Raw genomic sequence first — 17,483 nt, 5'->3', positions numbered from 1 at the left:
CTGAACCAGGCACCTGACCACACTACTGAACATTAGTGTGACAAAACTAGGGCCTGTAGGACATGCCTTTCTTGATAGTGTTGTTAAATTCTTTGCGTTAGGGGGCAGTGTTTTCACGAATAGCGTGCCCAGAGTAAACTGCCTGCTACTCAGGACCAGAAGCTAGGATATGCATTTTTAATAGATTTGGATAGAAAACACTCTGAAGTTTCTAAAACTGTTTGAATGATGTCTGTGAATATAACAGAACTCATATGGCAGGCAAAAACCTGAGAAAAATCCAACCAGGAAGTGGGAAATCTGAGGTTTGTAGGTTTTCAAGTCTTAGCCTATCCAATTAACAGTGTCTGTGGGGTCATATTGCACTTCCTAATGCTTCCACTAGATGTCAACAGTCTTTAGAACCTTGTTTCAGGCTTCTACTGTGACGTGGGAGAGAATGAGAGCTGATTGAGCAATGGGTCTGCCAGAAGGCCATGTGCTCAGTCAGGCGCGCGCCTGTGAGAGTTAGCTCCGTTCCCTTTCATTTCTAAAGACAAAGGAAGTCTCCGGTTGAAACATTATTGAAGATTTATGATAAAAACATCCTAAAGATTGATTATATCCATCGTTTGACATGTTTCTACGAACTGTAATATAACTTTTTGGACTTTGTCTGGACCTAGTGCCTGTGCATTTGGATTACTGGACTAAATGCGCAAACAAAAAGGAGGTATTTGGACATAAATGGACTTTATCGAACTAACATTTATTGTGGAACTGGGATTCCTGGGAGTGCATTCTGATGAAGATCATCAAAGGTAAGTGAATATTTGTAATGCTATTTCTGACTTTTGTTGACTCCATAACATGGCGGGTATCTGTATTGCTTGTTTTGGTCTCTGAGCGCTGTACTCAGATTATTGCATGGTGTGCTTTTTCCATAAAGCATATTTGAAATCTGACACAGCGGTTGCAGTAAGGAGAAGTATATCTTTAATTCCGTGCATAACAGTTGTATTTTCATCAACATTTATGATGAGTATTTCTGTAAATTGACGTGGCTCTCTGCACTTTCACCGGATGTTTTGGAGGCAAAACATAACGCACCAATGTAAACAAGAGATTTTTGGATATAAATATTACCTTTATCGAACAAAACACACGTATTGTGTAACATGAAGTCCTATGAGTGCCATCTGATGAAGATCATCAAAGATTAGTGATTAATTTTCTCTCTATATTCTTTTTGTGACTCCTCTCTTTGGCTGGAAAAATGGCTGTCTTTTTTGTGACTAGGTAGTGACCTAACAATCGCATGGTAAGCCTTTTTGAAATCGGACACTGCGGTGGGATTAACAACAAGTTTATCTTTAAAAATGTGTATAATACATATATGTTTGAGGAATTTTAATTATGAGATTTCTGTAGTTTGAATTTGGCGCCCTGCACTTTCACTGGATGTTGGTCAGGCGAACGTCCCACGTACCCTAGAGAGGTTAAGAAGGTATAACATCGCTTTATGATGGACAGACTTCTCCCCATCTTAGCTACTGTTGTATCAACATGTTTTTACCATGACAGTTTACAACCCAGGGTTACTCCAAACAGTTTAGTCATCTCAACTTGCTCAATTTCCACATTATTTATTACAATATTTAGTTGAGGTTTAGTAAATGTTTTGTCCCAAATACAATGCTTTAAGTTTTAGAAATATTATAGGGCTAACTTATTCCTTGCCACCCACTCTGAAACGAACTGCAGCTCTTAGTTGAGTGTTGCAGTCATTTCAGTCGCTGTAGTAGCTGACATGTATAGTGTTGAGTCATCCGCATACATAGAAACTCTGGCTTTACTCAAAGTCAGTAGCATGTTGTTAGTAAAAAAAATAAAAAGCAAAGGGCCTAAACAACTACCCTGGGGAATTCCTGATTCAGCGGCTATTGCACCGTTTCCTCCTGCATGTTGTTGGAAGACCAAAGCGAAAGTAGTGGGACACACAAGTGAAGCGTCATGATAATCATGGATGGATTTAACATGAGCATTTTTGTCCAATAAAAGAATGACTGTCACAGACATGTAATTTTGTTTAGTAATCTTAGTTTTTTTGGACATTTGTCATTTCTAAACGGTTCATCCGATATGAGTGAAAATACCCTCATATTAAAGCTGACAATCTGTACTTTAACCTCATAGTCATTGTATCATTTAAAATCCAAAGTGCTGGAGTACAGAGCCAAAACAACAACATGTCATGATCCCAATACTTCTGGAGCTCACTGTACTTCATACCCCTGCATATCGCCTCGGTACTGGTAACCTGCGTATATAGCCAAGTTATTGTGAATTTATTCCTTGTGTTATTATTTCTCTATTATAAAAAAAAAAATCTCTCTGCATTGTTGGGAAGGAGCCGTAAGTATTTCACTGTTAGTCTAAGTTAGATCTTCTGTTTACGAAGCATGTGACAAATAACATTTTATTTGATCCAACACATCTGAAATACACAGATATACTTGGCTACATGAACACAGCTGGAACACAGAAAAATACTAGGCTACATTAAGACAGATTGAACACAGATAAGAGGGCATCAGCATAGAAATCAATACCTGTTTTAAATAGACTCTGATAATAATAAACAAGGATTGACACCCATCTGTCCATGTGGAACAATAACCATAACTCTATTAGCCACTGCCAGTCCAAGCTTCCTAAAGCTACAGAAACAGGTTTAGGCTCCTGCCATATGGGCTGTCCCCTGGAGGAGGCCACGTCCAGGACCTTCCCCTGGAGCAGGTCACGTCCAGGACCTTCCCCTGGAGCAGGTCACGTCCAGGACCTTCCCCTGGAGCAGGTCACGTCCAGGACCTTCCCCTGGAGCAGGTCACGTCCAGGACCTTCCCCTGGAGCAGGTCACGTCCAGGACCTTCCCCTGGAGCAGGTCACGTCCAGGACCTTCCCCTGGAGCAGGTCACGTCCAGGACCTTCCCCTGGAGCAGGTCACGTCCAGGACCTTCCCCTGGAGCAGGTCATGTCCAGGACCTTCCTCTGGAGCAGGTCACGTCCAGGACCTTCCCCTGGAGCAGGTCACGTCCAGGACCTTCCCCTGGAGCAGGTCACGTCCAGGACCTTCCCCTGGAGCAGGTCACGTCCAGGACCTTCCCCTGGAGCAGGTCACGTCCAGGACCTTCCCCTGGAGCAGGTCACGTCCAGGACCTTCCCCTGGAGCAGGTCATGTCCAGGACCTTCCTCTGGAGCAGGTTACGTCCAGGACCTTCCTCTGGAGCAGGTTACGTCCAGGACCTTCCTCTGGAGCAGGTTACGTCCAGGACCTTCCTCTGGAGCAGGTCATGTCCAGGACCTTCCCCTGGAGCAGGTCATGTCCAGGACCTTCCCCTGGAGCAGGTCATGTCCAGGACCTTCCTCTGGAGCAGGTCATGTCCAGGACCTTCCCCTGGAGCAGGTCATGTCCAGGACCTTCCCCTGGAGCAGGTCATGTCCAGGACCTTCCCCTGGAGCAGGTCATGTCCAGGACCTTCCCCTGGAGCAGGTCACGTCCAGGACCTTCCCCTGGAGCAGGTCATGTCCAGGACCTTCCCCTGGAGCAGGTCATGTCCAGGACCTTCCTCTGGAGTAGGTTACGTCCTGCAGCAAAGCACCCACACAACATGATGCTGCCACTCCCGTGCTTTACGGTTGGGATGGTGTTCTTCGGCTTTCAAGCCTCTCCCTTTTTCCTCCAAACATAACGATTGTCATTACGGCCAAACAGTTCTATGTTTTTTTCATCAGACCAGAGGACATATCTCCAAAAGGTATGATCTTTGCCCCACAGCGCGTCCCCGGCCCCACATCCCTGTCCCCACAGCGCATCCGGCCCCACAGCGCGTCCCCGGCCCACAGCGCGTCCTGTCCCCGGCCCCACAGCGCGTCCCCGGCCCCACAGCGCGTCCCCGGCCCCACAGCGCGTCCCCGGCCCCTCAGCGCGTCCCCGGCCCCACAGCGCGTCCCCGGCCCCACAGCGCGTCCCCGGCCCCACAGCGCGTCCCCGGCCCCACAGCGCGTCCCCGGCCCCACAGCGCGTCCTGTCCCCGGCCCCACAGCGCATCCCCGGCCTACACACACAATACCCCATAATGTTAATGTGTAATTATATGTTTTTTTTAAATGTTTACAAATTAATAAAAAATTAAGAGCTGAAATGTCTTGAGTCGATAATTATTCAACCACTTTATGGTAAGGAGCCTAAATAATTTCATGAGTAAAAATGTGCTTAACAAGTCACATAATAAGTTGCATGGACCCTGTGTGCAATAATAGTGTTTAACATGATTTTTGAATGACTACCACATCTCTGTAACCCACACATACAATGATCTGTACGGTCCCTCAGTCGTGCAGTGAATTTCTAACAGATTCAACCACAAAGACCAGGGAGGTTTTCCAATGATTCGCAAAGAAGGGCACCTATTGGTAGATGGGTAAGATTAAATAAAAAAGCAGACATTTAATATTTTTTTGAGCATGGTGAAGATATTAATTACACTTAATTAAACCGCTCAGGGATTTCACCATGAGGCCAATGGTTGTGATAGAAGAAAACTGAGTTACTCCACAATATTAACCTAAATGACAGTGAAAAGATGGAAGCCTGTACAGAGTACAATTTTTTTTTTTTTTTTATAATCCTGTTGGCAATAAGACACTAAAGTAAAACTGCATAAAATGGGGCCAAGAAGTGAACTTTATGTCCTGAATACAAAGCGTTATGTTTGGGGCAAACACAACACATAACAGAGTACCACTCTTCATATTTTCATGCATGGCGGTGGCTGTTATGGGTATGCTTGTCATCGGCTAGGGAGTTGTTAAGGATAAAAAGAAACGGCATAGAGCTAAGCACAGGCAAAATCCTAGAGGAAAACCTGGTTCAGTCTGCTTTCCAACCAACACCGGGAGACAAATTCACCATTCAGCAGGACAATAACTTAAAACACAAGGCCAAATCTACACTGGAGTTGCTTACCAAGACGACAGCGAATGTTCCTGAGTGACCTAGTTACAGTTTTGACCTAACTTGAAGAATTAAAAAATAAATAACAATGTGCAAATATTGTACAATCCAGGTGTGGAAAGCTCTTAGAGACTTACCCAGAAAGACTCACAGCTATAATCACTCTTAGAGACTTACCCAGAAAGACTCACAGGTGTAATCGCTACCAGAGGTGATTCTAACATGTATTGACTCAGTGGTGTGAATACTTGTGTAAATGAGACATTTCTATATATTTTCAGGCTGTAACAACTAAGCCTGTAAATATTATAAAACTGCATTTTCTGAGACATCTGACTAATAATTTTAACTGACAAATAGGAGTAAACACGTCTGACACAGATACACTCTCTGAAGGCCCTGTGTGTGTATTTATTCACTTGGTGTAGTGGACACGAGTCGGTCACGGTTACCCATGATGACGTGATGATGTAGCCCCACCTGCGACTTCAACATGTCCCCACAAAGCCATACGACATGTTTATCTTGGTCTAATGGTCAAGACGTTGTTTAATCCCCCCCCCCCCCCCCCCGCGGGAGACCAGGGTTATCATCTTATTAGACCACATTAACACACCAATTACAACATCAGTAACATGTCAGATCGGATAGGCCTCGGTGGTTCATATAGGCTGGTCTGTTTAATTTGCAGCAATAACCTGTAATACACGTAAATAACAGCGTTTTTCATTGTGATAGAACGTATGATGTTACTGAGAGCCGCCAGACTCAGCAGGCATCAACCTACCCTGTCTCAACCCCTACCCTGTCTCACTCCCTACACTGTCTCACTCCCTACCCTGTCTCACTCCCTACCCTGTCTCATTCCCCACCCTGTCTCACTCCCCACTGAAACGTCCTGTTAGTTCAGCTTTATATGCAGTCAGTGACAAGCTGTAAATCACGTCATTATGTTATGATGCCAGACAGCAGCCAGACAGTAGACTGCAGGCCAAGGGAAAAGCCAAGCAACACGCTACTGATATGACTAAACAATACAAAATGAGTAAACGACCACGGGGAAACGACCGACCACGGGGAAACGACCGACCACGGGGAAACGACCGACCACGGGGAAACGACCGACCACGGGGAAACGACCGACCACGGGGAAACGACCGACCACGGGGAAACGACCGACCACGGGGAAACAAACGACCACGGGGAAACAAACGACCACGGGGAAACAAACAACCACGGGGAAACAAACAACCACGGGGAAACAAACAACCACGGGGAAACAAACAACCACGGGGAAACAAACAAGGGTAAACGACCGACCATGGGTAAAACTGATAAGGGAAACGCAACCCACACCTTAGATCAATTCAGAGTAACATCTCATCTTGGTCTAGAAATATGATCAAGTGGAGAAACTGAAATGCCCATATTGGTTTAGCTTGATGCTGCAGGCCAGAACAGGTTAGAGTGTCTCCCATGAACACATTGCTCTACTGTCAACAGTCCCAGTCCTCCCAACAGTCCCAGTCCTCACAACAGTCCCAGTCCTCACAACAGTCCCAGTCCTCACAACAGTCCCAGTCCTCCCAGTACATTGAATCATGTAGTAGTGACAGACAGGTGAATAACTAACAGCAGACAGACAGACAGGTGAATAACTAACAGCAGACAGACAGACAGGTGAATAACTAACAGCAGACAGACAGGTGAATAACTAACAGCAGACAGACAGACAGACAGGTGAATAACTAACAGCAGACAGACAGAGACAGACAGACAGACAGACAGACAGACAGGTGAATAACTAACAGCAGACAGACAGACAGGTGAATAACTAACAGCAGACAGACAGACAGGCAGGTGAATAACTAACAGCAGACAGACAGACAGTCAGACAGACAGACAGACAGGTGAATAACTAACAGCAGACAGACAGACAGACAGACAGACAGACAGACAGACAGACAGACAGACAGGTGAATAACTAACAGCAGACAGACAGACAGACAGCCAGCCAGGGAAAGGGGACGGGATCATCATGTCTGACCTGTTCAATCAATAATGTAAATACATTGATGACTTATCAGCTATTAAGTATGCACACTACCAGGCATGGTGGGATGAACTAATAGCCTACGTAGTAAAATAGTAGTTTAACACAATACTGTACTTAGCTAGTTCTGTACGGGCAACCCCTTAGTATGAAGAGTGAATTATAGATGCCAGGTTATGGGTTATTAGGCTACTACATTCAACAGTGTCAAGCTAGGGACAATAGCTACTGTGCCATCATCATCAGGCTAGACAGCACCCATAAATAAGCCCAATATCTCAGCCGAGACCCCCGGGTGGACCTGCATTTCTCGCATCGACGAAGTTTCGTGATATTCACGCGAATAATAAAAGGCATCGCTCGACTCGCATCGATGATTTTAGCGATATATTTGTTGTAAACGACTGTTCGTCCGGGGGATCCCGTACATTGTAGCTGGCAGCGGGTCACGGTACATCGTATCCAGCCTTGTCCAGAAGGGTTAACGTTACCGCGCGTAAATATCTTCCTTTGATTTGAAACGCCTGCTTACTATTTTCTGTTTCCAATAAGTGATCGAAATAGAAAATGATCCGATTCCCACCAATATTAAGTGTTTGTTGTCCTGTATTTGGGACATTAAAACATACAAAGGACGTCATCACAACAACGAAATAGAGGGGAAAAGACGCGGCAGACTCCCATTATTATCGGAGAATACAGTGGTTTCAAATACATGACGTGAAGATGTCGTCTTCAAGTCATTTGTACATTTTTCCCAGTAAAAATGTAGTCAACAAAGCAACGCTGCAACGTGTATCAATGTGCCAGCCGACTAAAGTCAACCGCAGCGTTTAGACGGAGTTGAGCGGCGACTAGTGAGGGCGCAGTTCCCACGTCAAATACAATGAAGTTGTCAAAAACCAGGGTTTTCACCACCCAGAGAAAAGCGGCATTATGTGGAAATGTCGGCTTTTCTTTGGGTGCTGAAATCCGTGTTTTTTTAAATATATATATATAAACTCTATTAATGTAACGCTTGAACTCACACTAGTCATAAATGGTGGAGTTGAGTTTATTCGGGTATCAAAGGGAATTGAAGCCTGGCTGGAGAGGAGCGGGTTATTGTCAGAGGAGAGTTTGGGCTCGTGCTTTTCTAAAACGGTTTTTACAACGTGACCCAAGCAATAAAAAAAAGAATAAAAACAGACAACTAAAAAGACGAGTGTACGTTGAGATTTGAACGGTGGGACGTGTGAACGTGATGTAGAGTGAGAAGTGGAGCCTCTCCGCGGTCTGTTCCAGACTCCGCTCCGTCCTACGGTCGGGCGCTGCTCCGCGACAACAATGACTACTGGAGCCACACGACATACAGCTGGGAAATGATTATGGAAATACAAAGTACATCATCCAAACACACAGTTCAATATTAAAATCACCACATTGCTGGGAGAAAAATGGCTCTTTTTTTTGCGCTAATGTCACAACGGAGAGTATTTAACTCCGCCTTCTTCAAGCGGCCTCGGTCTTGTGCTGTTTCAGATGTGGACAGTGTGCAACACAAACTGGCAAACGACAAAAACACCCTGCTAAATACAATGCAAAACGGACAGGAAATCACCCCAATAGGTTAAAACAATTACCTTCCGTGAAACCAGTCCTTGCAGGCATCACACTCGATCATAAACTGAGTAACGTCGTACGGTAATCTGCAGATGCAATATACTGGTACAGTCGCCATGTTTGATCATTCACAACAACGTTCTGGATAGGAGGGAGACACCGGGCAGCAGAGACACCGGGCAGCAGCAACTCTCCTGCAACAAAATACAATATGAAGATCTTCCACAAGCAGCAACTAGTCCGTTCCGCTGGACATTAAATTAAATCCCCAAATCCACCATCCACTGATGTTGCATTGAGGTGGTTATCGTGTTGATGATGTAGCGCCGAGGTCGATAATGTTCCTGAAGTGCATCATTGTTTTCCTGCCCCCCTCCCTGGTCGCTGTACAGTATTGAACCGCTCAGAAACCAAGACAAAATCTATTCTTGTTGCATTGTAATATCTGTTACGTCAGCGTGGAAAACCGTCAATTTGGTCTTCGCTGGCTCGCATCAGATGAATGAATCTCTCCAACGGTGCAGTTGTTTCAGCGGGGATCCCGGGACGTTCCAAATCGTTAAGCGTTCGTACGGTTGTCGGTAGAGAAATTGACCGACGTTAACCTGCTCGATCAAATACAGATTTGTGTCCGTATCACCGCGGGACATAACGGAGATGGAGGCAACCGTTATCATCATTATAATGCATCCATATATTACCTACATTTTCGTCTTATATCAATCCGTTTTAATTAACATAAATAGATGATTTAATAAAAATCACAACTTTTTATCTCCCTATTCATACTGAGCTGCATGCAACAAAAACAAGCAATATCAAAATGTAATTATCAATTTCAGAATGTATTAATTTATTAAATCTAATAATAGTAATGGATCAAAATGAAGTAAGACAGTGGATTTTCCAGTAGGTGGTATTGACACACACAGTCCTTGATCATGACTTTCATTCCACATAAGAGTCACCGGATGAAGGCGTCTTCTGCCCGGGGGAGTTTTGTTAAGCGCCCTGAAGCTCGGGCTCAACATTAACACGTATCGCTTGCAGTACGGGTTTCAAAGCATAAAAAACAGATCTTTCATATCAGCATGAAGAAAAAAAGATGAATTGATACACGCATTTATAGGGTTACTGTTTGTGCTTCCGTGCGCCCATATCTCCACGTTACAGCGAGTTGAAGAAGACCGAAGTTAGAGGCCACCGGTACTAATGAACGTTAACTATCTAGCATGCTCCTAACACCTGTGTGTAATAACGGAAGCTCGCCAGAAACGCGTCCGCTGCAACTGTGATAAAGCCGGTTAAGACAGTGCATTAAGTGTATATTTTTCATTTGTGAAATTATTTGAATGTGATATGAAAGTTAAGGGCTTTATGTTTCTAGAACCGTACCGCAATTGATAATCGATTCACGTTGAGATGTAGTATTTGACTGTCAGAGTCAAGTCTACCTCTGAAAACAACACACAAGATCCTTGGACCTTAAGGAATAATGGCAGGCTCCTTAAGAGTACATCTTGGACTAAAACACACTATGAGATCAAACAGGGTAGAGACTGAAATTATAATTAGTGGTTTGAAGTGTAATTGACTTTTCCTTAGACCATTACAGACTAATTACAGTCATCCGATTGTTTCTCTGACTGAATTAGCTACAGTGGATTGCTTTGAATAGCTACTGTACATTTAAATGACATTGATACATGGTATTATTATAAATGAATCTGCTTGCTACACAGGTCAGGGTCATGTGGTGTATAGTTGAATTGTTGTATCATAATGTCTATTGTCCCTTTTTGTTATACTTTGTGAAAAATGTAAAAGATCGATAAAAAAATAAAAAATAAACAGATATTAGCCACAAACTGCTAATAAAAAAGCAAATTATACTAAAATAATATAATTTTATTAAGCTTTGTAAGTTGCATTCAATTGCCTTCAAATACACCACACTCAATCATCAACAATCTCCAACCCAACCGTAGTTCATTCTTTTACAACCCATGTGAGTTAGGCAGAAAATTCTTGTCAACTTACGTCAAGGTATCCTATATAGCTCTTACATACTGATATCCTATATAGCTCTTACAGAGGGAGGGGGGGGGGGGGGGGGGGGGGCTGGGGGTACACCGTTTCTCTGTTCACTAAAGTGGGACGAAAAGCTTCAGGAGAATTACATGGAAAAAGTAGTTATTAATGATTCTGGTAACAGAAGTACAATAAGTCTTGAGTTAAACACTAAAAAGTAAACATCCAAATGTACTTGATGCTAAAGTCTCTCTGAGGGGCAGGCATCGTGCCAACACATCTCAGCTACATAAAAGGGGCTTGTTCAAATCAAAAGCTTTTTATAAACATGGTTTTTATTTTATATGCCTGCGTCTGAAACGGTACCTTGTTCCCTATGCATTGCATTACCTTTGACCCTTAGGAACACTACTTCCCAGAGTCCCCACCGGACCCATATCACAACTCTCCGTCCCCATGGCAACAGAGAACAGTAAAAGTCAATATGTAAAACAAAACAAAAAATTAAAAAATGTTTTTTAAAAGGTCGAATTTTTTAATTTTTTTAATCAAAGGTGACGCTGAATCTCCCAGCATTCCAAAGTAGTGCATCACATAGGGAACATAGTTCCATAGTCAAGAGAATCCAGAGAGATGTGTTACTAATATCAATGTAGCAGAAAACGGCAACAGAGCACAGTAAAGGAGTAGAACACCAGGATTATTAACAATATTCAAAGTTGGCTAGAATAGATACATGTAGTCTAGTTTGTTGTTGTTGTTGTTGATTAAATTCAATATCACGATACATTTAAAAAAAAAAAAAGTTAAGAGTAGATCATTTGAATGGTGACTATAACAGTTATATCAGCTTGGTAACGCATTGACTCACTGTTAACCTGCGTATTAAGACGAGCCAGCGGCCTCAGTTCTCGATGTCAGGATGGGGGGGTGGGGAGGGGACAACATGCATCATAAATACGCACCGTTTAAAAATGGTGGAACCATGCAGAAAGTTGAGTTGAAACGGATAGTAGTAACTATGTTTGATCGTCAAGGAAACCACATGGTTCGCTGACGCATGGCGGTTTGACACACATCAGGGTTGGTTGAAGAATTTTTTAGCATATTTTTTGATTTGTTTTTAAATAACTGTTTATTTATTGAAATGTTTATTTTTTTTTATAATAGCTAAAGTATAACATATAGGCTAGGTAAATAAAGATGCAAGGGTTTTAATCTACTACAGTAATTAATCATTTAAACAACGTCTGCAGATCTGAACACATTAAGGAACCATTGTGATCAGAGCCCTATATATAACCTTGTATATACGTTAATATACGTATAGGACCTAATGGTATATAGCATACAGTGCCTTCAGCAAGTACTCACACCCCTAGACTTTCTCCACATTTTGTTTTGTGACCAAGTGGGATTAAAATGGATTTTAATTGTGAATTATTTCCTTTTTTTGTTAACTATCTACACAAAATACTCTGTAATGTCAAAGTGGAAAAAAAATTCTAACATTTGTAAAAATAAAATCAAAATATGGGAAAAAAACACTAATATATATTGATTAGATGTATTCAACCCCCTGAGTCAATAGATGTTATAAATCACTTTTGGCAGCAATTACAGCTGTGTGTCTTTCTGGGTAAGTCTCTAAGAGTGATTACAGCTGTGAGTCTTTCTGGGTAAGTCTCTAAGAGCGATTACAGCTGTGAGTCTTTCTGGGTAAGTCTCTAAGAGCAATTACAGCTGTGAGTCTTTCTGGGTAAGTCTCTAAGAGCAATTACAGCTGTGAGTCTTTCTGGGTAAGTCTCTAAGAGCGATTACAGCTGTGAGTCTCTAAGAGCAATTACAGCTGTGAGTCTTTCTGGGTAAGTCTCTAAGAGCAATTACAGCTGTGAGTCTTTCTGGGTAAGTCTCTAAGAGCAATTACAGCTGTGAGTCTTTCTGGGTAAGTCTCTGAGAGCAATTACAGCTGTGAGTCTTTCTGGGTAAGTCTCTAAGAGCAATTACAGCTGTGAGTCTTTCTGGGTAAGTCTCTAAGAGCAATTACAGCTGTGAGTCTTTCTGGGTAAGTCTCTAAGAGCAATTACAGCTGTGAGTCTTTCTGGGTAAGTCTCTAAGAGCAATTACAGCTGTGAGTCTTTCTGGGTAAGTCTCTAAGAGCAATTACAGCTGTGAGTCTTTCTGGGTAAGTCTGTAAGAGCAATTACAGCTGTGAGTCTTTCTGGGTAAGTCTCTAAGAGCAATTACAGCTGTGAGTCTTTCTGGGTAAGTCTCTAAGAGCAATTACAGCTGTGAGTCTTTCTGGGTAAGTCTCTAAGAGCAATTACAGCTGTGAGTCTTTCTGGGTAAGTCTCTAAGAGCAATTACAGCTGTGAGTCTTTCTGGGTAAGTCTCTAAGAGCAATTACAGCTGTGAGTCTTTCTGGGTAAGTCTCTAAGAGCAATTACAGCTGTGAGTCTTTCTGGGTAAGTCTCTAAGAGCAATTACAGCTGTGAGTCTTTCTGGGTAAGTCTCTAAGAGCAATTACAGCTGTGAGTCTTTCTGGGTAAGTCTCTAAGAGCAATTACAGCTGTGAGTCTTTCTGGGTAAGTCTCTAAGAGCAATTACAGCTGTGAGTCTTTCTGGGTAAGTCTCTAAGAGCAATTACAGCTGTGAGTCTTTCTGGGTAAGTCTCTGAGAGAGATTACAGCTGTGAGTCTTTCTGGGTAAGTCTCTAAGAGCAATTACAGCTGTGAGTCTTTCTGGGTAAGTCTCTAAGAGCTTTGAACACCTGGATTGTACAATATTTGCACATTATTCTTTTTTTAAATCTTCAAGTTAGGTCAAGTTGGTTGTTGATCATTGCCCAGACAGACATTTTTATGTCTTGCCATAGATTTCCAAGTGAATTTAAAACTAAAACTGTAACATTGGCTTCCTTCTTTTCACTCTGTCAATTATGTTAGCATTGTGGAGTAACTACAATGTTGTTGATCCATCCTCAGTTTTCTCCCGTCACAGCCATTAAACTCTGTTTTAAAGTCATCATTGGCCTCTATGGTGAAATCCCTGAGCGATTTCCTTCCTCTCCGGCAACTGAGTTAGGAAGCACGCCTGTATCTTTGCAGTGACTGGGTATAAAGTGTAATTCACCAGGCTCAAAGGGATATTCAATGTCTCCATTTTGTTTCTTGACCCCTTTTCCAATCGGTGCCCTTCTTTGCGATGCATTGAAAAACCTCCCTGGTTTTTGTGGTTGAATATGTGTTTGAAATTCACTGCTCGACTGAGGGACTTTACCAGTGGAGGACAGCTCATAATAATGGCTGAAACGGAGCCAATGGAATGGCATCAAACGCCTGGAAACCATGGAAACCATGTATTTGAGACCATTCCAGGTATTTCGCTCCATCCATTGCCACGAGCCTGTGCCACCAACCTCCCGTGGACCTTACAGATAATTGAATGTGTGGGGTACAGAGATGAGGTATTCGTTAAAAAAAAAACGAATCATGGAAAAAACTATTTCACAGAGTGAGTCCATGCAACTTATTTAGGCTTGCCATAACAAAGGGGTTGAATACTTATAGACTCAAGACATTTCAGCTTTTCATTTTTAACAAATTTGTAAACATAAAAAATAAAAATAAAACATAATTCCACTTTGACATAATGGGGTAATGTGTGTAAGCCAGAGACAAAACATTTCAATGTAATCTATTTTAAATTCAGGCTGAAACAACAAAATGTGGGAAAAGGCAAGTGATGTGAACACTTCCTGAAGGCAGTACATTTATATATCTACTGGCTCTGACTGGGATGACCATGGGAGGACCATGGGAGGACCATGGGAGGACTGGGATGACCATGGGATGACCATGAGAGGACTGGGATGACCATGGGAGGACTGGGATGACCAAGGGAGGACTGGGATGACCATGAGAGGACTGGGATGACCATGGGAGGACTGGGATGACCAAGGGAGGACTGGGATGACCATGGGTTGACTGGGATGACCAAGGGAGGACTGGGATGACCATGGGTTGACTGGGATGACCAAGGGAGGACTGGGATGACCATGGGTTGACTGGGATGACCAAGGGAGGACTGGGATGACCATGGGTTGACTGGGATGACCAAGGGAGGACTGGGATGACCATGGGTTGACTGGGATGACCATGGGAGGACTGGGATGACCATGAGAGGACTGGGATGACCATGGGAGGACTGGGATGACCATGGGAGGACTGGGATGACCATGGGAGGACTGGGATGACCAAGGGAGGACTGGGATGACCATGGGAGGACTGGGATGTCCATGGGAGGACTGGGATGTCCATGGGAGGACTGGGATGTCCATGGGAGGACTGGGATGTCCATGGGAGGACTGGGATGTCCATGGGAGGACTGGGATGACTCTGGGAGGACTGGGATGACCATGGGTGGACTGGGATGACCATGGGAGGACTGGGATGACTCTGGGAGGACTGTGTGTATGTACCAAATGGCACCCTATTCTTTATAGTGCACTACTATAGTTGCCATGGTGCCCTAGTAGCAGCCTAAGCAGAGAGCTCCTGTACATTTTGTTACTAAACCACAGCCGATGGGTTTAGTTTTTATGATGGTAATGACGTTTGTTTTTAGGTGGAGGTCGCTAGCTACAGTATAGCGTATCTTTTAGCTAGCTAGCTGTGGTGTAAGCTAGCTTGATTTAACAAGTTGAGGAAAAGTTTACTCAACAAAGCATGTTTTATTATCAACTGAAACAATAGGTTTCCCCTGTCTTGAATGAAAAGTCCATATTTTACAATCTCCCTAAATCAATTCAATCCCTGACGAGACACTAGGCTCTCCATCTAGTCTTGCATTGTGAAATCCTCCACCTCACTCCATCCTGTAGCGGAACAATATTGAAATGAAGTACGGCGTAATGAAATACGGCACGATGTAAACAGGGCACAAACGGTAAGGCTACTCCTGGATTACTATTGAAGCCTGTTGTGCTTAGTTGCGCCTCGTGACTGAAATAGCATCACCCAAGTGGGCGCTGTATTTTGGTAGCAGTAGCTAGCTAGCTAGTCCAACTAACTTAATTTGACTGAGTCCTACTACGAAGCCACAGACAACATGGACGGCAAAGACACCATGATGACAATGTGCTGCCTTCTCTCCTCTTTTAACCACCACCTGCCTCCGCTGACCTCACTCAAGTCATGAACTTTCTCAACCTTCAATCTCTTGACCATCAATCTACTCATGATGATGATGGATGTTTTTTGTTGTTTCTCTACAGCACTAACATTTCTGTATGTGATTGAATACCTATTATTGTTGAATCAATTATTATTACTTTCAATCTATAGCTGCCGTGGCGCCTAATGGCAGTCTAGGCAGAGAGCTCATGTAAATTCTGTACACATTTAATCGGTTTTATGTAAATATATAAATATAAATATATATATATATGTATATATATATATATATATATTTATTTATTTTTTACAAAAGTTTAATTTTTTCAATAGCTACATGAGTGCAGATCAAGTCTTGATATCATTAATTGGATTCCTTCCCATAAATGCATTAAAATGCTAGCTAGCAGGTGTTTTATTCAGATTGAACCTACTGGTTTTGGGTTGTTTTCCCAACTAGCTCTCAGTCTCGCATCACAACTAGACGTTTATCCATTCTTTCTGAAAAGTCAAATTCTGAAGTGTTTAAGGTTAACTTTAACTCCGGATGGAAAGGGTAAAGATTTAGGGTAGGCTTAAAACTAAAATATCAAAAACAACTTTATATCGCTGGATTCGACCTTGCAACCTTTTGAATCAAGTTTACGCCCATCCACCATCCCCACCCTAGCAAAACCAAAACCTACTTGAAGGTAACAGCGCTCACTGTTGCCCCTAGTGGCCAGTTTCCCTGTCATCGCTCGACGTCCTCAGACATAGATGGACGTCGAATACTGACTTGAATAAAGGGTGACATGGCTGGTTTTCCACCAACGGTGACCCAAGAGGAGGACTGTAGGCTATGCACGCCGAGTGGGACGGCTTGTGGACTGTCCTCTGAGGGAAGATCAAACTTCATCGCAGAGCCCCAATACAGAGGAAGAAGATACATTTTACAGGGATGCCTTGATGACATGGGACTCCCTACCTGCCCTTGGACATGCTGACCAGTCACCACCACTGACCAGAGTCGCCACCACCTCCTCTGACCAGAGTCGCCACCACCTCCTCTGACCAGAGTCGCCACCACCTCCTCTGACCAGAGTCGCCACCACCTCCTCTGACCAGAGTCGCCACCACCTCCTCTGACCAGAGTCGCCACCACCTCCTCTGACCAGAGTCGCCACCACCTCCTCTGACCAGTCGCCACCACCTCCTCTGACCAGTCGCCACCACCTCCTCTGACCAGAGTCACCAACACCTCCTCTGACCAGAGTCACCAACACCTCCTCTGACCAGAGTCACCACCACCTCCTCTGACCAGAGTCGCCACCACCTCCTCTGACCAGAGTCACCACCACCTCCTCTGACCAGAGTCACCACCACCTCCTCTGACCAGAGTCACCACCACCTCCTCTGACCAGAGTCACCACCACCTCCTCTGAACAGAGTCACCACCACCTCCCCCGACCAGAGTCGCCACCACCTCCTCTGACCAGAGTCGCCACCACCTCCTCTGACCAGAGTCACCACCACCTCCTCTGACCAGAGTCGCCACCACCTCCTCTGACCAGAGTCACCACCACCTCCTCTGACCAGTCACCACCACCTCCTCTGACCAGAGTCACCACCACCTCCCCCGACCAGA

At 43.8% G+C, this 17,483-nt stretch overlaps 2 protein-coding genes across 3 annotated transcripts in view; both read right to left on the bottom strand.

Annotated features, from left to right (window-relative positions):
• LOC110529064 (lysine-specific demethylase phf2) overlaps window positions 1-9,900 on the bottom strand; it is a 157,655-nt gene extending 147,755 nt beyond the window's left edge. For both annotated transcript variants that reach the window (XM_090242159.1, XM_090242160.1), the window contains exon 1: window positions 8,672-9,900. In XM_090242159.1, coding sequence (XP_090098285.1) covers window positions 8,672-8,769 — 98 coding nt within the window. In that variant the 5' untranslated portion in view covers window positions 8,770-9,900. The remainder of the gene's footprint in view (window positions 1-8,671) is intronic.
• Window positions 9,901-10,538: 638 nt separating this feature from the next.
• The window catches only part of fam120a (family with sequence similarity 120 member A), a 97,016-nt gene continuing 90,071 nt past the window's right edge, over window positions 10,539-17,483 (bottom strand). Inside the window, exons 18-19 of the mRNA XM_090242157.1 lie at window positions 17,072-17,469; window positions 10,539-17,000 (exon numbers count right to left, since the gene is read on the bottom strand). The gene's annotated coding sequence lies outside the window, so the exon portion shown is untranslated. The remainder of the gene's footprint in view (window positions 17,001-17,071; window positions 17,470-17,483) is intronic.

This window comes from Oncorhynchus mykiss, chromosome 7 (genome assembly GCF_057628025.1).
Source record: "Oncorhynchus mykiss isolate SJ-2025 chromosome 7, ASM5762802v1, whole genome shotgun sequence".
Taxonomy (NCBI): domain Eukaryota; kingdom Metazoa; phylum Chordata; class Actinopteri; order Salmoniformes; family Salmonidae; genus Oncorhynchus; species Oncorhynchus mykiss.
Note: the sequence above shows the minus strand (reverse complement) of the source record. Positions and strands in the feature narration are given on the sequence as shown.